Genomic DNA, 24,832 nt, shown 5'->3' with positions numbered 1-24,832 from the left:
GAGGGTGTAGCTGAACCCAGTGCTAGCTGCTAGCTTGGTTGGCACTGTGCATTTGATTTACAGTATATGGTTAAATGTGAAAATGCTAAAGCTGCTTATCAGTAGTGAAAAACAGGCCTAAAACCATTAAAACCAAACATACTTACCAGAAAAACTGAACAGTTGACTCCTTAGAGGGGCTGTTAGTACAACCAAATGTCAAACAAGACTTTTTAGGTGACCAAAATGTCACCAAATTTACTTTAATGAACTGAAAACTCACTATGAAATTGTGGTAGCTACACCATGATTAGGTTATGTAATCAACATTGTCACCATGAGAGCAATTGATCAATCTCAAAGCATTCCCCACAAGCTTATGCTAGTTTGTCATGTGTTTTACTCTGAACAGGGCCATAATTTACAAAATGAACATTAAAATGGATTGAAGAAGACTTAAAATAGAGACTGACACCATAAACCTATTAGAAAACTGTTTACTAGGGTAATACATCAAGAGAGAACTAGGGACATTGATGGTCTACAAGACAATGTGACTTCTTTTTGCAACCAGTTGAGTCGCCCCCTGCTGGTCATTAGAAAGAATGCCGGTTTAAGGCACTTTGGATTGGCCTCTTTATTTTTCCAGAAACTACTTGTGTTCATCAAAGAATGACCTTTTATGATGCTGGTGACTCCTTAACTTTTCATCGCCATCATCAGGTTAACATTTAATTATGTCCTGTGTTTTGGTTTATAACTCAGCCTGAAATGTGTGTTTAGGGTGAGTTATAAAATGGTATTACATTATGGCTCAGTGTCAGGTTCACTTCAGGGCAGATATTTCAGGGTTTTGATCACAGTTACTTGTATTTAATGATCATTCAGATCAAATATTCAGAGACAGATTTATAGCATTAGTATGAAAATTCCGGCTCAGAAGAAAATACTTTAAATAAACCACTATCTGAAAACCCTAAAATGAACATGATGATGGATAGAAATTATTAATAAAATGAGTAACACTAGGCTTACAAGCAGAATTTGCAATAAGGAACATATAGTAATAATAGATAGATAGATAGATAGATAGATAGATAGATAGATAGATAGATAGATAGATAGATAGATAGATAGATAGATAGATAGATAGATAGATAGATAGACTTTAATGACTGACTTTAAAACCCCTGAAAACCTACCGAGATAAAAGATGAAGTTACACATAAGAGATCTTTGTCTGTGCTCTTCTGACTGTTTTTAAGTGGACAGAAACGTCTTTTAATATCTCTTCGCGTCATTTTGGGCGAAGTTTCCTCTTTCTCGCTTTGCGTTCCTGTGTGAACAACACTCGAGAGCTTCCGTACTTTCACGTGGTTTCCACGAGCCTTCCGGCCAGCTGATTGGCTGCTGCAGCAAGAGGCAGTGTTTTCAAGCCTCAGACACATATACAGGGAAGTGACAGCAAGATGTGGTCGTAACCTGAATTCATGGGTGTAATTTAGACATTATTGCATCTGAAGACGTTATATTCATACAGCTTGTCTTCATAAAATGGCTAAAAAACAGTCACTTTGTTTGCTCATCATAGCTGTGTTGATCTCAAGCTTTTGTGCAGTTTTAGCAGCTCGTCAGCCTCACATCGTCTTCGTCCTGGCTGATGACTACGGCTGGTATGATGTCGGGTATCACAAATCCGAGATCAGGACCCCAAACCTGGATAAACTGTCTGCACAAGGAGTCCGGCTGGAGAACTACTATGTGCAGCCTCTGTGCACCCCGTCCAGGAACCAGCTCATGACAGGAAGGTACCAGGTGAGATCTGCATCCTAAGCTGCTGGGGTTCAGGGGTGTTGCTGCAGAGGTTGTAATAAAAGTGGCACAAAAAGACAAATATATCAGTCATAGCTGCATGTTTGGTCCTTATATCTTAACCTGTTTATTTTGTGGAGACTGTTTGGGTGCTGCAACTAACAACTATTAGTCAAGTCTCGATTAATCAATTAGTTGTTTGTTCTAAAAAAAACTTCAGAATACAATTAATTGACAAATTGCTGCAGAGGGGAAGAAAAGAAAAAGGACAAATATTGACATTAGATCCTGGACAGTTCATTTTGGGGTGGGTAATAAGATGGGTAATTTGTTGCCTAAAACGACTAAAGATTGATAAATTAAGTGTTGTTTCAATTGACTAATCAGTTTATCCACTAATAATTTTACCTAAGTTATTTTGTAGGGCTGCAACTATGTGTGTATTATTTTTTTCGATTAATCAATTAGTTGTCTGGTTGTTTGGATGAAAGAAACCAGATAATATTTACATTTTAAAAGCTGCAATCAATTAATTTACTGACTTTTTTTCTCAAGAAAATGACTCAAAACCACTACTAGACTATCAAAATAGCTGGATATTAATTAAATAATTGGAAACTTATCGACTAATCATTGTTAATCATCATTGTTTGAGAATTAGTCCACAAATACCAAAAAAAAATCATCAAAAAAGTTTCAAGTCAGCTGCACTACAGCCTAAACCTGACAAGTTCAGTCAAATCATATGAGAAATAAAAAAGTGAACGATCACTTTAACTTTAAACGTTAGTCAGTTAATCATGAGGAACTTCACACTTGAGTTGCTTCCTCATCATGTTATCGGACTTTTCTGTCGGGGGAAAAAACCTAATTTTGACACCGATGGAAGAGGACAAAGTCGCTCCATTTCAGACGTTTATTCTGAGGCTGTAGTTTGCATCACCGTCACCACAGACGTTGCTGCTTCCTTCTTTGCTATTCTAACGTCTTGTTTTTTGCCACTTTCAACACAAGTCATGTCGATATTATATATTTGTTTCCTGACAGCTCTGTGTTCATCTTTTAACCACCTCTTCCTCAGATCCACACAGGCATGCAACACCAGATCATCTGGCCCTGTCAGCCCTACTGTGTGCCTCTGGATGAGAAACTGCTGCCTGAGCTGATGAAGGATGCGGGCTACAACACACACATGGTGGGCAAGTGGCACCTGGGCATGTATAAGAAGGACTGCCTGCCTACACGCCGTGGCTTTGACACATACTTTGGTGCGTGTATTGTTGAATAAACATCTCAGAGAGCAGAAATGAACCTATTAAAATCTACTCAACCTCATTCCACCCAAGATAAAGCATCCTCAAGGACCCATCCCACCCAGGACACACTCTGTTTGAACTGCTGTCCTTATGCAGGACAATAAAAACAGGGACAAACAGATTAAAAAACAGTTTTTATGCAGGGCCATAACTGCTCTAAATACTCAGAAAACCTGATTTTTGTACAGTTGCAATAACACTTTATATGTGCAGTACCAAGGGAAATCTTGCAATATTGACAGCAGAACGTGGAGTGTACTAAATATTTATTTATTTATTTATTTTTACACAGTTATACTCTCTTTTATAAGCACTTTTTGAACTTTAACTTATGGCCCCAATAAGGATTGCTTCCAATTTAGTCGCGCATGTACAATGTCAATAAAGACTATTCTATTCTATTTATAACATTACCCCTTTATATTTGGATTCATTCTCACCTTCTGCTTCTCTGTGTGCTGCAGGCTACTTATTGGGCAGCGAGGATTATAACACTCATGTCCGCTGTTATCACATCGCTCCTCTGAACGCGAGTCGCTGTGCGTTGGACTTCAGGGACGGAGAAGAGGTCGCCACCGGTTACAAAGGACACTACTCCACTGAAGTGTTCAGCCAGAGAGCCGTCAGCGTCATCGCCAAACACAACCCCAACAAGGTGACACACACACATGCACACATACACATACACATCAATCAATCAATCAATCTTATTTATATAGCACCAAATCACAACAAAAGTCAACTCAAGGCACTTTTCACATAGAGCAGGTCTAAACCGTACTCTTTAATATCATTTAAAGAGATCTAAAATTCCCACATGAGCAGCACTTGGCGACAGCTGCAAGGGAAAACTCCCTTTTAATGGGAATTAAACCTCGAGCAACACCGGGCTCTAGGTGGGTGACAGTCTGCCGTGACTGGTTGGGGTTAAGAGAGAGAGAGAGAGAAAGGTGAAAGAAAGATGAGAGGGAGAGAGGAGATAGTGGCAAAGTAACAAACAACACTGAAAATAATAGGAGCATAAATAATATGGTGACACATGCATGTCCCCGTCTATCACGACCCGGATGTTGATGCATCCACATGTGAGGCTGGAGAGCACAAAGATCTCCGGGGAAATGCATTAATAGTACATGAATGTAGATGGATAGAGAGAAAGAGGAGGAGAGAGGAGCTCAGTACATCATGAGAAGCCCCCCAGCAGTCTAAACTTATAGCTGCATAAACTAGAGGCTGGAAAAGCTCAAAGTGCTTTATAACAAAATAAATTACATACACCAAGTGCTTCACATGAAAAGGACAGAATTTTTTTTTAAAAATACAGTTTTTTGAACTTTTAATAATGTAAAGATATTCCAGTAGAGCCCCGATTATAAATATAAACCTGAAAATGTGCACATGTCCCCTTTAATCTAAGATACATATCTCTTTATACAGACAATAGAAACACACAAAAAAAAATGCAAATTCACAAACTGAAAACTGTGCACCATCTGTAACTTTCTCACCTTATTGATCTCACTCTATATCACTGCCATTTTTATATTCTCTTTTTTTTATCCATTGTGTCTTTTATGTGTCTCATTATGTTTTGTTTTATGTTTATTGTCTGTTGATGTTTTTTTGTGTATTAGCCAAAGGGGACACACAATTTTTATTTTTACTGCTGTGCAATGACAATAAAGGCATTGAATTGAATTGAATTGAATGACCACATTATGTCACTAAAGAGATTCTTCGCCTTTTGTTCTCTTCATCTTTCAGCCGCTCTTCCTCTATGTGGCGCTACAAGCAGTTCATGAACCCCTGCAGGTGCCAGAGCGCTACCTGACCCCCTACAGCTTCATCAAAGACCCTCACCGTAAGCTGTATGCCGGCATGGTGTCGGCCATGGACGAGGCGGTGGGCAACATCACCCTGGCTCTGCAGCAGGCGGGGCTTTGGGACGACACGGCCCTGGTGTTTTCCACAGGTATGTTTCTGTGCAGAGGCTCACTGATGTTGACATAGCCTTCACTTGAACCCTGGTCGATATGAAAGATGGTGCTGTGATGAAGGACTTTAAAAGGATCTACATGGTAGAAATAAATGCTGCTTATTTAATAAACTAATGATAACAGCTTTTTAAATGAAAAGCCCTTGCTGAAACAAATCAGTAATTTCAGCAAGAAGTAAAGTAATAAGATAAGTCGTAATGTAAGCAAATATATACATATCCCATGAAAACTTTCTCAATCATTATGATCTTCCTCAAACAAACACGAGGCTTATACGAGGCAGAAGTTTCTCATGTGCTTCTTATCCCTTATTCTGCACTGCTTGGTGCTCAGGTCCAGACTCAAGCTCAGTTTTTAGACCTGCCTGTAATGTTAGGCCTTCATTTTGCCCTTAAATCAACCTTTATGCAAGTAAAACACTTTTACAAAAATAAGACTTATTTTAAGCATAAAAAGTTATGCAAAAAGTTAGATAGATAGAGTAGATAGATAGACAGCTATACGTAACATCACATAGAAACACATCTCTAACTATCCAATGGAAAAAACTAAGAACTTATTACAAAAAATACCAAAAGTTGTACTAATAAAACAAATATATGCATGTATGTGTAATAAATAATATTAAAATACTCGGTGTGCAGAAAGTGCCAGTAAAAGTGCCCCGCAGCATCTAAAAACACATATGTACTTATGTAAACACTCAGCACACAGTCTAAAATAAAACCACAGATATTACTTCAGCACATTAAACATACAAAGTCAATTATTCAGATTTTTTAGACACTTTACTGTTATTAATCTTAAGGTCACCGTGCTTGCACTCACTCCTGACCAACAGCATCTCTTTTTCACTGCTTCTTATATTATTATTCTGTGTAGTTACAAAACAAGAATATAAACAAACAATATTTCCTGCACCTGGTTTAACAAACTCTGAACTCTGACTTGATGAACCCTGAGATGGAAAACTCTGAGATTTTGGTTGCAGATCAACTGATCAGAGTCAGTTCAATCAACTCTGAGTATGTTCACTCTGAGCTAAGCACGTGCATGGTAACAAGTAAATAAAAGGCAGAGTCTCCATTTGAATCTAATAGAGGTCGATTAATGCATGTGTATGCAGACTGTACACATTTATCTTTAAAAAAAAACCACAGCAGCACTAACAGAACCTGAGTCAGAGAGGGGAGAAAGGTTAACAAGCTGCACAATAAAGTTTTATTAAGCTTAAAGTCCATTGACTCATCATTTATCAAACTTTAGCCTCTTTAATAGATGATAAAGTAATGGAATTTGACTTTGTATTAGGCTATACTGTACATTTAATATAAAAGTATATTTATTCAGCTTTACTCTGACTGGGACTAAACACAGGAGGCAGCATCACATAGTCGGTTACCATGGTAACTGATCCAGAGTTTAAGTTAGCTCTCTTTTTGGAGCTGAAAACTCAGAGTTTAAATCATCTCAAGTTAACAAGCTTAAGAGTTTTAACTAAACCTGCCTATCTGGAATAAACTGCACTATGTTGAGAATTACTACTGGATGTTTTTTCTTTAAAAAGTCTTAATTTAAGACTCAAGATACTCAAGAATTCGGCAGCTTTAGGTAACGTTATGAATTGAAACCTCAACACAGCGTTGTGTTTTCGGCTGCTGTTTCTGATAATTGAACAAAAGTCTGCAGCTTCAGTAGCGGCTCTGCGGGACGTCTAAATCAAACACACATGTTGAGGAAAAAATGGTTTCACTTAACAAATTTAGTCACATGTTGTGTTAAATATAGTGAGTGGAGATACAGGCCACAGGCTGACACTAGAAGAAAGGTCATGACATAATTAATCAATATCCATCCTCTTAATATTTATATTTCACATTAAAGTTCTCTGAAATTAAACTGTCCATGTTTACAATGTGTGTAAACTAAACTAGTGGACAAATGAAACCTTTGACCGTATGTTGATACTGAATGTAAACTCAGTGATTATTCCACATCATTAGAAAAAGGTCCCCAGGGGAAACATCAGGAACAGGATAATTGTCTTCATGTGAGCTGCTTCTGCAGGACTGATGCAACCAGGAAATTTATTTTTTCTGCTCACATCAATGACATTCCAGTTTTCTTAAACACTATAGGTGGAAGTTCACACAAAAAAATGAACAAATAATGGCAAATTGTTTCGTGAGTCATGTGATGCTACTATTCAATACGTCTTCATAGATATACCCTTTTATTTATTTATTTATTTTGACCTCCAAATACAGTATTTTGTTTTCTATTTATTACAGTATTCTGTATTTATTATTATATTATGTGCAGTTCTTCTTCTTCTTCTTCTTCTTCTTCTTCTTCTTCTTCTTCTTCTTCTTCTTCTTCTTCTTCTTCTTCTTCTTCTTCTTCTTCTTCTTCTTCTTCTTCTTCTTCTTCTTCTTCTTTTTCTTCTTCTTCTTCTTGTTATTATTATGGTTAATTTAATAGGGACAGATACAGTATACATAGACAGGCTGTTTATAGCGGATGCTAAGTTGCAACACTCTTTTGTGAAAGTAAGAGACAAACTTTTTTTTTTTAAAGAAGGAAGTAAACAAACACATCTGTATAATAAATACAATACAGCACAGAATAAAAAGAAGATGAGATTAACAATGTGCAGCTGAGGCTGATGGGAATGTTAGTAGGTTTTCTAGTTTATGATGATAAAAAAAGGTTTCGTTTTTGACCTGATGGTGGCGCTACATGAAAGTATAAGGGGTCCGCAAGGTTATAACACTTCATACTGATATTAACACGCCTGTCTTCATCAAATGTCATCGCAATCAGTCAAATAGTTGTCAAAATGTTTTATTAAAATGCAAACATGATTTGTGCTAGATCTTCTGGGGAACATGAATATTTAATAAAATTTCAAGTTAATCCCTCCAATAGTTTTGAACTATTTCCGTCTTGATCAAAGTGCTGGATCAACATTTGTTGCTGGAATGAATAAAATAATCAAAGTAATGAGCAGGAATGCACAAAATTAACCGAGCTAAAAGGCTAAGTATGAGTTCAGCATGACTTTAGTATCACTTACATGAAGCTTTAATCAACAATTTAACTTCTTCTCTAAAATGTGAAGGCTAGTTTTAAGATGTAAGCTAAAGCTGAACTTTATTACAAGTTCTACAATTTCTCTGGAAAACCTACAAAGAGAGAACAAGTTTAACACACAGATAGAGCAATCAGGTGAATGCCTCTGGCAATGCTAATATATTTTCCACTACTTCTTTCAGTGGATTCTTTTATAGTGCGCCAGAATGGAAACCAAATCAGTGGGTGCTAAGTAAAGAGCAATTAGATTTTATGTCCAGTGACAGAAAACCACATTTTCTCTGTGCATCAAAGCCTGTTTTTTCCAGGGTTGAGAGTTCAAGTGACAGCAGAAAGGCTTTATTGAATGAAAGCATCAGTAGATTAGGTAACACAACGAGATTAAAGAAAGACCAGATGGAACAGATTTTCTGCATGTTTCCGTGTCTTCAACATTTCTCAGCTGTGATTTTCAGTCGTTCTCCACCCATTCAGGACTTGTAACACTCTGGATGTTCACTAGGGAGCAGTCTTTTGTTATATTTGCTCTAGCAGGAACTTTTTGTTTCCTCTCAGGAACATTGTAAAAGCAGGATGTGAAGATGAAGAAATGCAGGAAGAAATCACACTGATTGAAAAAATAAATCCAACATAGCCCGCTGGAGTCTCAGCGCAGTTACACCTTGATTGCCTATTAGTTTAAAGCTAAAAATATCCTTCATATGGACCTCTGATGAAGACCACAATGCGGCCTAGATGAGGCTGAAACCACTTAAACCGAGCGGTTAATACAGGCCATGCAGCATCATCTAAACATGTGCCTGTTCACGGGTTTCCACATGTGGAACTTGTAATGGTTTGCATCTGAAGTAGGTAACTCCTTTGAACGCTGAGGGTTATTTTTAGGAGATTTTTGGGGGGATTTAAAAGGGTAATTAGAAGACGGGAACAATGCTGTGAAAGTAAATTGCGAGGTTTTTTATGCCTGTGGTGGGCTGCGGTAGGTGGCCTTGTTTCATTGTTCTTCCACACATTTTCGGTTGGCTCTCGGCTCTCGCCTCTCGGAGGGTTCAGCCCCAACCAGCCATATGCAGGGCAGACACCGACGCTGCTGACGACGAGACTCTGAAGCTCAGGGAAGAAAAAAAAAAACACATTCAAATACTTCCTGCTTCTGTGTAAGTTATGTAATCACTGATTGAGTTTGGCCCCCTGTGATGTGACCAGGATATAGTTCATAAATGCATAAACATCCTTTTCTGAGAATAGTTATCTGCTTACGATCTATATTGTCTTTATTAGTCATATTTCCGGCGTATATTTACATTTCAAGCTGTTATCATTGACCGACACATCACTCTTAACGGGAAAGAAATGACAAAGAAATGACAGAAATCACCCCTGAACTCTGGGAAGACCCCCGAGATTTCCTTTATGATGACATTTTTCTGTCTCACCAGGGGCTTTTTTTATTACTCTAAGCAAAAATGAGCAATACAGCTAAAGGAGAAACTTAAGGGGGAGCTGGGAAAGGGAAAGAGAGAGTTGGCCTGTTAGAGGAAAAGCAGCTTGAAAAGGCATTAACGGAGCAGACGGTCTTTTCCAGAACAGTTCGGGAATCGGCACAGACTACTTCCTGGACTTGCATGACACTCTCGCTGCTGAGAGGGAGCCCTGCGTGGATGTGATTGGTCAACCGTGTTTATACTGGACTGACTTGTTGGGACGATGACAGTCAGTCTAACTGCTGCCTGTGTGTGTGTGTGTGTGTGTGTGTGTGTGTGTGTGTGTGTGTGTGTGTGTGTGTGTGTGTGTGTGTGTGTGTGTGTGTGTGTGTGTGTGTGTGTGTGTGTGTGTGTGTGTGTGTAATGGTTGGCTGTTAGGCAGAGGGAGTAAACCATGGCAGATAAATGGATGAGTATTGTTGTATCGGTCAGTCGGTCGCTCGGTTTAAAGTTAAATATCTAAACGATTATGGGATGGATCGTCATGAAATTTTGCATAGATGTTCATGGCACCCATAAGATGAATCCTGCAGAGTTTAGTGACCCATTGACTTTCCCTCTAGTGCCACCATGAGGTTGACATTTATGTTTTTTTAGTGAACTCGTTTGACCACTTTTGGACGGTTTCCTGTTCCCTTAACCCCTTAACCCTCACATACTGTTCATATTCTGACTCATAATGAGTCTCTATGTCAATTCACATTCATAAATTCCCCATCAGTCATTGATAAATGTTTGATTAATCTTTGGGAAAAAAGACTATGGAGAACATTTTATAGAATATGATGAATACAATAACATGTTTAAATGCTGATTTTACTTTTTTTTTTTTAAATTATTAGCACAGGTTAAATTTGTACATTTGCATATATAAAAATGTGTTTCAGCTGCACAAAAAAGCATTTTATTTCTATTTTTGTATATTGTGGTACACATTAGGAAAAGTCTGGCCAAGTCTGGTTTTTACAGTTCTCAAATGTTTAAAAAAAAAAAAGGGTCAAATTTGACTATGAACAGTAAGTAAAGGGTTAAGATTGAACTGTGATAACTTTTCATCAAGCACCATCATAAGGACAAACTTTAACTTTGTTTTATGACCATATACCAGAAAAACTGATGACACTCCCATCAAACCCAGCTGTACTTTGTGTTTAGCAAATGTTAGCAAGCAGACACACTAAACTAAGTACTAACTAAGTAGTAGTAACTAATACCTACTAAACATTAGGCAAAGGTAAATATATTTGTAGGCCTGTCACAATAATTATCGACTTATAGTACAATAACATAATTATCCACATCATCATGTCTATACATGGACTTATCGTATGATACATGGTCATGGCCTAGATCTTATTTTTGACCTCGGTATTGTCACACGCTTCATTAGCAGCTAATAGGCTATTCATGTCACATTGGCTAAGTGACTAGTGTCCTCCATTCCTCACTGTGTACGTCCTGAGTGGAGACTGCAGAAGCGAGCGGCGCCACTTATATGGAATTAAAGGTAAATAACTCTGTCCTGGCCCATAATGGCAGTCTGTGTTTCTACAGAAGAGTAGCACCCACTCTCCAATCCCATCCCCTACCCCCCTTTGCATTATTATGCTATTATATTATCATAATATCAGTGGTATAAAATGATCTTCAGATGACAATAATATCATGTATCGCGATTATTTCTGAGACAATATATTGTCTAACAAAAGTAGTTATAAACGCCTGTTTATTCGTATAGCACATTTCACCAACAACGCAATTCAAAGTGCTTTACATAAAACATAAAATGCATTAAGACAGGGTATAAAAGCAACACGTGGCAAATTAAAAGACATTTAAATACAATTAAAAGTGTTAAACTGGATATAAAATGAAGCTAGAATGTTGACATTAGCATGAAGCTTAGAAGCATCACAGTGTCTTGAGTGCAGCCTCAAAGAGCTGCTAGCGTGTCTGCGGCCCCGTTTGTGACCTCGCCATTCACATAGTGTTCCCTTCGCAAACCTCAGGGGGGGCGAAGTCAAAACATTATTTTTTACTTGTTATCCAGCAGCTGTTTGCATCTTCAAAGGTATTTTCATGATCTCAAATTCCTACTTTGTGCCTGGAAAGATAAAATATTTTCCCAGAGCAACACCGACATTAAAAAGCAATATTTCCACTGCTCTTCTCTTCTTCTTCTCCTTCACTGGAATATACATGAAACCTGGAAATATTTGCATTTAAATGATAATTTGTGGTACGACACATCCCCAAAACCTCCCCACCATCTTTCTTTCTTATGTATTTATCTACCAGTATATCTATTTTCTCTTTGTGTCATAACATTTTGCTCTTCTGTGTGTTGGACAGATAACGGAGGTCAGACGTTGGCGGGTGGCAGCAACTGGCCACTGCGAGGGAGGAAGTGGTCGCTGTGGGAAGGTGGCGTCCGGGGAGTCGGGTTCGTCACCAGCTCGCTATTGAAGAAACCAGGAACCGTCAGCCACGAGCTCATGCACATTTCCGATTGGCTGCCGACACTTGTAGGCCTGGCGGGAGGAAGCACGAACGCCACGAAGCCTCTGGACGGATTCAACATGTGGAATACAATCAGGTGAGTTGAGCTGAGGTGTTGTGCTCTAATGTGGGGCTTTAACCACCGAGGATCACCCAGCTGAGAGTGTTTCTTGGGTGGCAGGTCAGTCTTGTGGCCTGTGTTTTCCAGCGTGAGCAATACCAGCTCTCGGAGTCTGACAGCCTGCCCTCTCTTTGTGCCTCTTTCCGATCCTTCCCCTCATGCGCTCTCTAGCTCCAACTGCCTCTGCCTGTCTCCCTGACCCAGCGTCTTTTTCTTGTAGGAGCCCCTGCTCCCTCAATAAGCCCTTTGTTACTGTGGCAATGGGAGCTCAAAGAGAAGGAAATTCCATCAGTCATTCTCACACAAATCTGTAGTCCTCCTTCCATCCCTCGTTTTTTTCCTTCCCTCCTTATCCTCTCTCCATCCCCACCTCTGCCTCTATGAACTATTAAAGCCTGCTACTGGATAAAGTAATTAGTTTGGCTTCAAATCCTTTTATGTGGCAACATACCTGAGATGTTACTGCTTCTAATTCTTATATATGTAATAAATTGAATTACAGTGATGGAAGAAGCATTCAGATCATTTACTTAAGTATCAAATACGGCAATATATTAATACTTAATTAGAAGTAAATGTCCTGCACTTAAAACCCTAAAAAAGTAAAAGTAAATTATTGCAGTAAAAGTACTGCAGTATTATGAATGATGAAGTATACAGTATTACAGTAAAAGTACTGCAGTATTATGAGCGATGTAGTATGCAGTATTACAGTAAAAGTACTGCAGTATTATGAATGATGTAGTATGCAGTATTACAGTAAAAGTACTGCAGTATTATGAGCGATGTAGTATGCAGTATTACAGTAAAAGTACTGCAGTATTATGAGCGATGTAGTATGCAGTATTACAGTAAAAGTACTGCAGTATTATGAATGATGTAGTATGCAGTATTATAGTAAAAGTACTGCAGTATTATGAGTGATGTAGTATGCAGTATTACAGTAAAAGTACTGCAGTATTATGAGTGATGTAGTATGCAGTATTACAATAAAAGTACTGCAGTATTATGAGTGATGTAGTATGCAGTATTACAGTAAAAGTACTGCAGTATTATGAGTGATGTAGTATGCAGTATTACAATAAAAGTACTGCAGTATTATGAGTGATGTAGTATGCAGTATTACAGTAAAAGTACTGCAGTATTATGAGTGATGTAGTATGCAGTATTACAGTAAAAGTACTGCAGTATTATGAGTGATGTAGTATGCAGTATTACAGTAAAAGTAGTGGTTTGGTCCCTCTGACTGATATATTATTATATATGACATCATTAGATTATTAATAGTGAAGCATCAGTGTTAGAGCAACATGTTACTATTGTAGCTGCTGGAGGTGGAGCTAGTTTACACTACTTTATATACAGTTAGCTAGTTTACACTACTTTATATACAGTTAGCTAGTTTACTCCAGTGGTTCCCAACCTAGGGGTGGGGCCCCTCCAAAGGGTCAGCAGATAAATGTGAGGGGTCGTGAGATGATTAATGGGAGAGGAAAGAAGAAAAAACTAAGTTCTGATACACAAATGTGTTTTCAGTTTTTGGATGGCATTTTTTTCGTTTGTTTTGTGACATATTTCACCTCTTTCATCACTGAACAGACTTTTTAATGAAACCATGTGAGAAGTTTAGAGAGAAAAATTACTATTTGGTGAAGTTGATAAATACTCACGCACATCTGAAATATAACAACACGTCCAAACTAGACTCTGCTTTTTATTGTAAGAGATGGCAAGCCAAAAAAAGTTGGGATCCACCAGTTTAACATTTTAAAAATGTGTTGTGTGTTTAAGTGTGTTTATTTTATTTAAGTTTAGCATATTTAAAAAGTTAATATGAAAAGTAATGGAAACTTTAGTGGATTAAAATCTACAACACTTGCCTCTGAAATGTAGGGGAGAGGAAGTATAAAGTAGCAGAAAATGTAAATACCCAAGTTAAGTACAAATACCTTTAAAATTGTACTAATAAATGTTCTCCCACCACTGTTGAATAACGAGTAGTTGAATTTCTGACCTTATTTGATTACTCATATGAAGCAGTTGTCAGACCTCAGATGTACTTTCCATGTTAGTTTGCTTTCAGGTCATCACACAAACTGTCACTGAGTCCTGTTTGACTGACACATTATATTTGTAAACTAAATGTGGACACAGTGAAGAAGGTGAAATTGAGGGCTGCAGCAGAGCCCCAGCACAAAATCAAGGCTTAGCTCGGACCGCAAACTACTACTCACAGCCTCCACTTTACTCTATTGGCTGACGCACGTCAGCTGACCGCTGGCTGCTGGCGTTGCCGTGTGAGCTGCACAACACAGGGCACAAACTGATGTTTGTTTTTCTCTGCGTTACAGTTTCATTTTGTTTTTAATTGGCTCTCCCGCTACAAAAAACAGCAGTCTGACAGCTCGGCCCGGTGAAATAAAAACCAAATGAAGGCTGAGAACGGTAGGCAGGCAGGAGATGAGTGTGAGTTATTTTTGTTGTGTTATCAGACACTGTAGTCAGTGGGAGCAGTGCGTTTTCTCTGTGGTGAAGTGTGGTCAGAGCATATGACTGCCTGGTGAACGACGGCCAGCTGGTTTAGATTTACAGATCCCAGTCGATTTCACAGTGCATGAGTCAGAAACGGTTGTGTGTGTGTGTGTGTGTGTGTGTGTGTGTGTGTGTGTGTGTGTGTGTGTGTGTGTGTGTGTGTGTGTGTGTGTGTGTGTGTGTGTGTGTGTGTGTGTGTGTGTGTGTGTGTGTGTGTGTGTGTGTGTGTGTGTGTGTGTGTGTGTGTGTGTGGATTGGTTGTGTATCCATGTGTGTAAGAGTAACACTGCTTTTTATCTTACAGTAAAGGATTCGCCTCACCCAGACTGGAGCTGCTGCACAACATTGACCCGCTGTATGTTGACATCGCTCCATGTAAGTTGACGTGTTTCACCTCGCAGAGACAGACGAGCCTTCTTCATCTTCACACTCATCAGGAAACATATGATTAATGACTAATAACCATGATGGCTCTTTATAGATGTAGACAAAGTGAAAGTAACCTCCCTATACTGTATGAGTCTGTATGTAAATGTATGCACAGTCCGCTCCTCCCAACCAGACCTGCTGAAGTGAGAGTTTTGACGTGCATTGTGAAATACCGTCCTCTGAAATACAAACATTGGCAGAGATCCCGTCACGTCACTGCGAAGCATATCCATTACAACTAATCCTGCCAATAAGGCTGAGATGATTTCACTGCTTTATGTAAATCAATATTTGTCTGGAAAGTTATCACTCCGCGTTTTGAGTGAAACCCGTTTCGAAACAACTATAAACACGTTTGATTTAGGACGCGGTCAGACAGCACGTCATAAAAGCCGGTTCTGAGTGACCATAAATTGAGCTTAAGTCTTGTCTATTTGATATGCTTTGAATCAACAGAGCTGGACAGAACTGACAAATATAGACAGACAGCCAACCCGTCGGCCAATTTAGAGTCACCAGTTTATCCAGCTTTTATGTCTTTGGACAGTTGGAGGATGACTACGCAGACACGTGGAGATTAAGCAAACATCTGGCTAGCTTAAACCAGCTGAATCATGATTTGTCAGCATGAAATGAATTAATCAATGAATTGACTCACAGAAGACTAATCTGCAACTATTTTGATTATCGAATAATCGTTTTAATCTTTTTTTTTTTAGCAAAAATGACAGGAATTTTCAGGTTTTAGCTTCTTAAATGTAAAGATTTGATGCTTTTCTTTGTCATACATGACGGTAAAGTGAATATCTTTGGGTCTTGGACTGTTAATCAGACAAACTAAGAGATTTGAAGACATGTTCGACTTTGAGAAGTTATAGCAGGCTTTTTTTTTCTATTTACTGACATTTTACAGACGATTAATTGACTAATCAAGAAAATAATGGGCAGATTAATCTGTAATGAAAGTAATCATTAGCAACAGTCGGATAGCTGATGAAAACCTCATGTAACTTCTCCTCCTCCTCTGTGTGTGTGTGTGTGTGTGTGTGTGTTTGTTGTAAATCTACTGATCTCCCTCTCTTTTCCTAACATGTCTGCGAGTATCAAAGGCTCATTGTTCGAGTCGGCATTCACAAACACAAGACATCGTGAATCCAATTGACCCGAGTCAAAGCAGACCGGAGGCTAAGAGCAGCGCGTTACGTAACAACTCGACCGAGCTCGCATTATAGCGTATTAGAAACCTACGTCAGGTTTATTAAGAGTGTTTGAGATTTATTTGAGTGGATTAAGAGTTTATGAGGAGCCTGGCAGGAGGTGTCTCATGTGGTGTCCAGATTATTATCAGTGAAATGTTTTTAATTCTTTTAGTTTGACATAAAACATATACTCAAGTTTTCATTACACTATTTGTTATTTCTATTTTTCATTCAGTTGATCATAAACGAGCGTTTTTTTGTCAAATTAAACTTCTTCCACTTGTGCACAAAGGTTATTTGCATTATATTAGTAACATATTAGATAATTTATTAATAAGCTGCACGTTTTAGTTACATCTAATGTGATTACAGCGCCTCTAGAGATGGTGTTTGTTGTTCTGTTTTAATCTGAGCGTTACTGATAACACAGAGTATGAAACTGAAATCAGTCACTGTTGAAACTGTAATCAGTCAGCACTGTTGAAATCTGAGATAGTTGACATTTGAGGGCAGGGTGTGTGTGTTTTGGTGTGTGTGCTCAGTTTAAACTCTGTGATTGTAAGGAGGTTTCCAGGAAATGGGTCTTGTGACTGCTGAACTCTTTTTCCTTTTTTTTTTTTCTTCACGCTGTGAGACACAGTGGAGCGGTCTCATTCTTGTCTTAACCACTTAATATTAGGTGCACCAAACCACTTCCATCTCTGAGGAGGTAGAGGGGCCCTGATCCGAGGCCACTATTTCTGACTTTGTGGAGGACGCCGCTGCACCTTAGTTGTGCATTCAAAAATAGTAGAGGTTCAGCTGAAGTACATTTTTGTACTGAAATACTTCACAGATGTGCCAAAATGGGCACAAAATGAGTCCTCATGTGAGCAGATGTGCACCACCGCAAAGGTATAATATAGTTTCTGATTCATCTACAAAAAGAATAATCATCTTCAGGCTTTTTGTTTTACTATTTACTGACATTTTATAGACGATGAATTGACTGATCAAGAAAATAATCAACTTTTAACATTTGGAGATGTCACGTTGGACTGTGAGAAATTATTTTGATTATCGAATAGCCGTTTTAATCTCTTTAGCGAAAATGACAGAAATTCACTTATTTTAAGCAAAGTTTGAGCATTATTAGGTTTTTTGCTCACTTGAAACATCTGCATGAAAATGTTTGTACTGATCAAACTTCCTCATGAGTCAGTGTGATAAAGTGTTGATTCAGTTCATGTCTGTCATGTGTTATTATACATTCAGGCAGAAGAGGTAAAAAGTAATTAACAGTCAGTGTTTGAAAACCCCAAAAGGTAATTTTGACGCTCAGAATCCACAAAGACTCTTCTAATCATCTGGATGAAAAATATTCCATCCACTGAAAGATAAAAAAAGGTTTTGAACTCATTTCCTAAATTGCGCCTCTGTTTCCGAATCCAAACAAAGATGGCAGAAAGATGGATAGCAAACGTTGTTGCAACTGAGGAAACCAGATTAAATATCTGTTTTATCCTGCAGCAGATGAGACTTTAAGGATTCTTTAAAAACCATTTGAACAGTGGTTTGTTTTTTTAAAGGTTGACGGTTAATTACATTTAAAAGACCTGTGTGCTGAATGTATGCTAAAACATGAGAGGCACAAACTACTGCCATCCCCTCTTTAACATCTAATGTATAATAAAGTCAAAACTACACTCCCACTCACCAGCCACAACATTACGTACATCTGCACAAGCTAATGCTATCCAATACATTAACTTCACCGTGAAATCAGCTTTTATGAAGCTTAAACATTTTTCTCGATATATTACAAGATATGTTTGTGGCCATGGTTGAGTTTTTTTGTGAAAGCTGTTGGATAGGAAATGAGGCCATGAGGGGGGCACAACATGCAACAAAGACCCCCAGTTTGAGTCAAACCAGAGACGTTGCGGTAATGTTGCATGTGCTGTAACCATTCGACTACCACAACACTCCCACTGGATGTTTATTATTGAGCTTGTAGTGATTAGTGTTCTTGTAATGGACTGCATTACATTGAGAGGGGTCTCTAATATTTAACCCCCTACATATGTATCTGAATAGAGTGAGGGTAGGATGGTATCAGCTGCAAGATACTCTAAATGTTCACTACTTTGTTTAGCTGCAGGTGGTGTGTAAACAGCTGATGCATAAATGGTGAAAATGAACCAAAAAGTTAAAGTTGCAGTGATGCAACACCAAAAGAATGAGCTAAAAGATGCTAAATGTTGAGTGATAATATCCACTGATCCATTATTTATATAGAAATATTGATTTATTGCAATTTTGAGGTTAAATCAAACAGTCAGGCTTTTATCGAATGTTGAATTAGTAACTGGGAATAAATCCAAGTAGTCTCTGTTTAAATGAAGAATGATTTGTGTAGTCCAGTCGCTGAACAACTACATTTTTTGAGACAAGACTGTTTATACAGCTTAAAGCAGCGGTGCTCTCATTATGCTCGGAGTTTACTGTCGGTCATTAGCATCTGAATCACTGGAGATGATAAGAAGGCCGCTACTTTACAAGCTCTCACCCTCAACTTTTAATGTTTGGATCTTTATTGTCGGCCACCGCAGTGACAACCAGCCTCTCTTGATGCATTCCAGGCTCGAGATTCCTCTTTTCCTTTCTTCTCTTCTTCCCTCTTTCCTATTAACCCGGCCTCTCTTTGAGACTTTTCTCTCAGTGCCCCTCTCTTCGTGCTCCTTTAAGTTTCATTTTCCTTTCCTTTTCGATCGTTTTCCCTCTCGCCTCTCTATTTAGCTCATGAAAAGACCCCATCCTCCCCCTCCTTTTTTTTTTTTTTTTTTTTTTTACATACTCTCTCCTTTTCAAGTTGCTTTTCAAAACCAAAAATCCCCTCTTCTTTGCTGCCGCCCTGTGTGAGAAGAGGGACCCCCGACTAAATGGGTCACAGAGGGGTCCCTGAACTTCTCGCTTGTCGAGAGAGAGAAAGAAGGAGAAACCCTGGACTTGGCCCAAGCCTTAAATCAACCCTCAATTTCTCCTCTGCACTCTTTCTCGCAATTTCTCTGCTCTCTCAGGGTCTCTTCCCACTGTTCCTCCCCCCCTCCTCTTTTCTCCTCCTCCCTCCCTTTTTCTCTTGGGCACATGTGTGGATTCTCCTGCTCGTTGGATCCAGATGAGCAAGGCCTCATCCTGCGGCTCATGTGAGAGAATGAATGTTAAAGAATAAATGTGTGTGTCTGTCAGTGTTTGAGGCCCCTCTTAGAAGAAAGAGTGGAAGAAGAAGAAGAAAACGAAGCACCCCCCCAAGATAAATCTAATCCTGATGTTAGCAGAGTCCAAATCATTTATCATCCATCACCTGCTTATGTAACAGTGTTCACACCTGAATCCTTCAAGACGTCAACGCTGCAGTTTACAAGTCTCATGCATAAAATTTGAGCTCTTTGAGTTTGTTGTTTGCACAAATTTGTGATAAGTGGTGGTTTGGGGATCGGCTTAATGCATGTGAGAGCAATTACGATGCCCACATGTCATTTGTGCAATGATCAGTTAAGAATTCAGTGTCATTGTGTTTTTATCATGTGGTCGCAAAAAGACTCTTGAGATCGGAAATGTTTTAATTCTCCCGTCATGTCGCTGTGGTGGAATCAGCTCTATAAAACAAGCTCCGATGGGAACGTGGGGGCTTTGTGTGGGTGGGGATTTGTCTATATGCAAAAAGGATGTGAGGAAATACTTGTTTTTGACAGCGACTGGAGGCCAAAATTACTTGCAAATCTGTCTAATCAGGACCACATTGTCAGGGTCGGCCACGCCATGAACCTGAGAATACTCTGAAGGCCAGATCCCCTCTTTTTTTTTTTCTAAAAACGTAGACATGTGTGCTCACTTCTGGGAGACATTTTCCGTAAGAGCTGAAATAGCTGATGGCAGGAGGCAACAGAAATGTCTGGACACCCTCAAAACAAGGATAAATTATTTATTATAGCCTTGTGAAACCCGGTAAAATCATGCCATTTGGTAACTGTGACCCTTGTTCTTCGTTGGCTCGCTGTTTTCAGAGCTGCCCATCAAATTATTCACTGTGCTTGGCAGAAATAAAAGAGTGGTGCTGACTCAGCCACATTACCACCATATTTGTCAAATTCCTTCAGCCCTTAAGTTCCACATGTTAGAGGAAATTCATACGGACGACAATTTCTGTTCTTGAAGGAAAGGATTGTTTTGAATTTGTTTTGTTTTCAGCAATTTTTTAAAACCGCACAATTCCTGCTGTTTCATTGTTGATTTATACTGTACAAAAAGAAGTCTTTCTTATCGGTATATTTATTTTCACACCTTCATCGGACACCGACTTGAATTTGGCACCGGCCTACCTGCTTGTATGGTTTACATAGACGTCCACAGAGGGTGTTTTGTATCCATTGGTAGTCTAATATCATCTTAATCAGCTATTTGTAGTGTTTTTTCTTCAAGGTGGATGACCTCCATGATCAGCTCTGTCCACTTCTCTCCGCAGGTCCTGGCACCAAGCGTCAGTTAACTTTGGCTCAGGTGGTCAGCGGAGGCTCCAGCACCAACTCCGGCTTCAATGTGTCCATTCACGCGGCCATTCGATCCTCAAACTGGAAGCTGCTGACTGGCTACCCAGGTCAGTATCTTCTGTCACCCATAATGAAATGTTTAGTCTGAGTGTAAAGCGGAAAATCAAACACACACACACACACACACACACAGATCTCTGCTAATTCCTTTCTTGTCGTTTCCTCCAGGTTGCGACATTTGGTTCCCCCGGCCGGGCCACAACAGCTCTGAGTCGATCCCTCTCAAGGTGGATCCGCTGAAGTCCGTAATGCTGTTTGACATCGAGAAAGATCCAGAGGAAAGGAATGAAGTATCCACTAAGTTCCCCGCAGTCGTGGAGTATCTCCTCGGTCGGCTTCAACAGTACCAGAAAGGAGCGAAGCCGATAAACTTCCCCGATGACGACCCCAAATGTGACCCAGGCCCCACTGGAGCTTGGGGGCCCTGGGCTTAAATGGACACTGATGATGACAATAATGAACATTTTGTCTATTTCGATGATTTAAGCACTTTGTTTACTGTGATTCACAACAGATTCTCGCAGCTTACCTCAGCAAGAATCTCTCACATGGACAAAAAATCAAGTTTTTCAAGACATTTCTTTAAAAAATCTGTGATGTGATACATTTGAATATATCTTAAAAGACAACTTCTACCATCACATAATCATTTCAAACATTCGGTAGCCAAGTGGAGAAACTCACTGTGACACGTCATCAATTGACAGACAGATGCTGCCATTATTATTATTGATCTCTGTGTCTCAGCTCTTAAGTACTTTCAGAGGTTTAGCGGAGCGATTGCCTAAACTCTGTTAGCTACACATGTTGCTGATTTGTAAAGACTATCTGCCTGCTGTTTCAGGTATTTGCACTTCATTTATCTACTGTTGAGAAGCCGCAGGCCTCGTGTATGTGTCAAAACACAAAGCCTGCACAGACAAAGCAGGCTGTATTTAACCTGGGAGAAATATTTCACCAAGTAAACAATGTTTTTGGTCCTTTTAAGCAACACTTAATATGTGTGGGAAGGAGTAGAAACACATAATGTTAGCCAGACTTAAAGATGGAATTTACAGATCTATATTTTTATATATGTACAATGGTTGAAATGACTATTGCTTGTAGTCATGAATGGATTCTGCAGGATTTTAGCATCTTTTAGTTCATTTTTTTGGTTTTAGGGCCCCTAAATTCACTATTTTGGTTCATCAACACTGTTTCCAGTTGCATCAGGCAGCTGTTTTTAATTAATGTGTTTTAACTGCAGCCTACTTGCTCAGCACCAAACAGCAAACAGGCAAAGATAGTGACCAGCTGGTGAACATATTGGAGCATTTAAGAAGCTAAAAAGCCACATATTTTTACCTCAGGAGTTAGTGGAGACCAAAACAGAGCTACAGTGAGAGTAAATATTGGACTTACATTCAACATGAGGACACAAACATGAATCCAAATGAATCCTCATGTAGTATCTGCTGGAAGTGTAAATAAGAGTTTTTGAAAGAATGAACTTTTTTAAGGTGCAAAAATGACGATTACATGTTTACAGCTCATAATGCTTCCCCCCAAGTCGTCTGTAAAAATCGTTAAAGCACATTTAAAGATGTTTAAAGAGGACATATCATGCACATTTGCAGGTCTATATTTATATTATTTGTATCTAAATGTGTATTTTACAGTTCAAAAAAACTCTTTATTATCCTTCTTTACTTGAAATATCGACTGAAACCTGAATCAGAAAATCACAAAAATTATGATATGTCCCCTTTTAAAAAAACAACTTGCTTTGAATTAATGGCGCTTTTTAATTGTTCACACAACTATTTATACTGTAAGTGCCTTCCGATGTTTTACCAAATTAGTGTTTTATTGTTCCAGAAAACAAAAACTACATAATAAAGAGGCTAAAATGCTGTAAAACAGACTGAAAAAGTGTCATTCTGTTATATTCACTTTTTCTCCAACTCCTCTTTCAGTTTTTTTTTTCTTGCAGTTGCCTTAAAGTTAATGACTAGGTGCTAAATGTGTTAGCAATGTACTTCTGTTTAGAGGCTGAAAATGTGAGGAATTTCATGTGCTCTTCAGGTATCCCTGATGTTATGGCTTCAGCAATAACTCCCACATGCCAGTCATGCATGAATTTATAAATCATGGAGGTGATTTCCATCGAGGTATTTTGGGTTGCTGTGGAAACCGATTATATCCCACATAGTTGATCTGCTATAGAAAAGAAGACCCACCATAGATAAGAAGTTTATATAAAACACACATATTTTCAGGGTAATTAGCATATTTGGAGTCTGAGCGGGATAAACTAATTTCCTTCATATATATACACCCTCTTTAACCTTTGGCCCCCGGTGTTTGACCTCCCGCTGGCAGCAGCATGCAGACTACCACAGGAAATGCTCCCTGCAGAGAGCGGCCCTGTCCTAATGCAGGCTGCGACCTTTAACCCGTCGTGTGAATTGATTGGCGGCTCAGCAAGACAAACAACAATGCTGCTTACTGAGGAAAACAGTAGAGCTGTAGGCAGTGGGTTAAATTGGGGGTTTGTTATGTGGGAGCGCTCTGTGGTTTCAGGGTTGCTATGGGTGCATATAAGTAAATGGACTGTACTTAAATAGCGCTTTTCTAGTCTTTTTTTTACCAGTCAAAGCGCTGCTACACTACATGTCACATTTGCGTATTCACACACACTGATGACAGAGGCTACCACACAGGGTATCATGCTGCTCATCGGAGGGAAACTAACCATTCACACACCGTGGGCACAGTCATCGGGAGCTATTTAGGGTCAAATATCTTGCCCAAGGACACGTCGACATGCAGACTGGAGGAGCCGGCAATCGAACTGCCAATCTCCCAATTGGTGGACAACCGCTCTACCTCCTGAGCCACAGCCGCCCTAAGTGTACATGTACGACAAAAATCTGATTAATATCATTTAACAAACAAATTAAATATGACAAAATAAGACAATCCTCTGCTCTGAACACTAGAGAATATGAATCAAAGTCATTCTAGATACCGTTAGCTTTCTGTAAGTGCACTCTCCTGTGTATCAAATATACGAATTGTGTTGTTAAAGGAGAAAACAATAATACAAAGTAATGTGATATAACTGTCATTTTAATGGTTACATTAAAATGGAATCAATTTACATCTTTGATTATTATATATTCTAATATTTAGGGCTGAGTATCATTACTCAACACCTTTAAGGTATCGACTGAAAAATAGATTGATACCAAGTAGTATCGAAACGTCTCCCGTCAAACGATACCTGGAATCTATCCTTTTTGCACCCAGAACGAGAAAATATGACTATTTGACTATCTACTGATTTTGAGCAGTTTGTACTTAATAAATATTAAGAAATGCATTTGTGTCAAAATCAAATCATTCAGCAATTTAATGCTTCTGTTCATATGATAGGTATCGAATGAAGTACTCAGTTGGTATCAGTATTACTTTGAGGGTACTTGCATTGGTGCTGGTATCGTAATTTTTTAAAGATACCCAGCCCTACTAATACAGTATATTCAACTAATATTAAATGAAGCCTTGTTCCTATAAGAGGCGAGATAAAGACCGCAAGCTAGTTCCTTTTCATTTATTAGTATTGTAGCTACGAAATAATGAAACTAGACTGCATTAAACTTGGTGTAATTTGAGTTTATGTGATCTTGTGTTCAAACCCAGTGTGCTGAGAAATTTCAATACGTGCTAGCTTGTGTTACAGTTTAATGCAACAGGTAGCTACAAAAGCTTGGAGGCAACCTGCTGCAATTAAAGTA

The 24,832-nt window shown here is 38.9% G+C and overlaps 1 protein-coding gene across 1 annotated transcript; it reads left to right on the top strand.

Moving 5' to 3' along the window:
• The first annotated feature begins 1,533 nt into the window (after positions 1–1,533).
• Positions 1,534–22,958, top strand: LOC133995707 (arylsulfatase B-like). The gene is made up of 8 exons (XM_062435178.1): positions 1,534–1,794; positions 2,873–3,059; positions 3,572–3,762; positions 4,872–5,079; positions 12,034–12,277; positions 15,138–15,208; positions 20,966–21,097; positions 21,219–22,958. The coding sequence occupies exons 1-8, from the start codon at positions 1,534–1,536 to the stop codon at positions 21,482–21,484; spliced, it is 1,560 nt and encodes a 519-aa protein (XP_062291162.1). The 3' UTR covers positions 21,485–22,958.
• Positions 22,959–24,832: the final 1,874 nt, after the last annotated feature.

The sequence above is a fragment of the Scomber scombrus genome, chromosome 15 (assembly GCF_963691925.1).
Source record: "Scomber scombrus chromosome 15, fScoSco1.1, whole genome shotgun sequence".
Taxonomy (NCBI): Eukaryota; Metazoa; Chordata; class Actinopteri; order Scombriformes; family Scombridae; genus Scomber; species Scomber scombrus.
The sequence above is the reverse complement of the archived record's forward strand: the minus strand, read 5'-3'. Positions and strand labels throughout refer to the sequence as shown.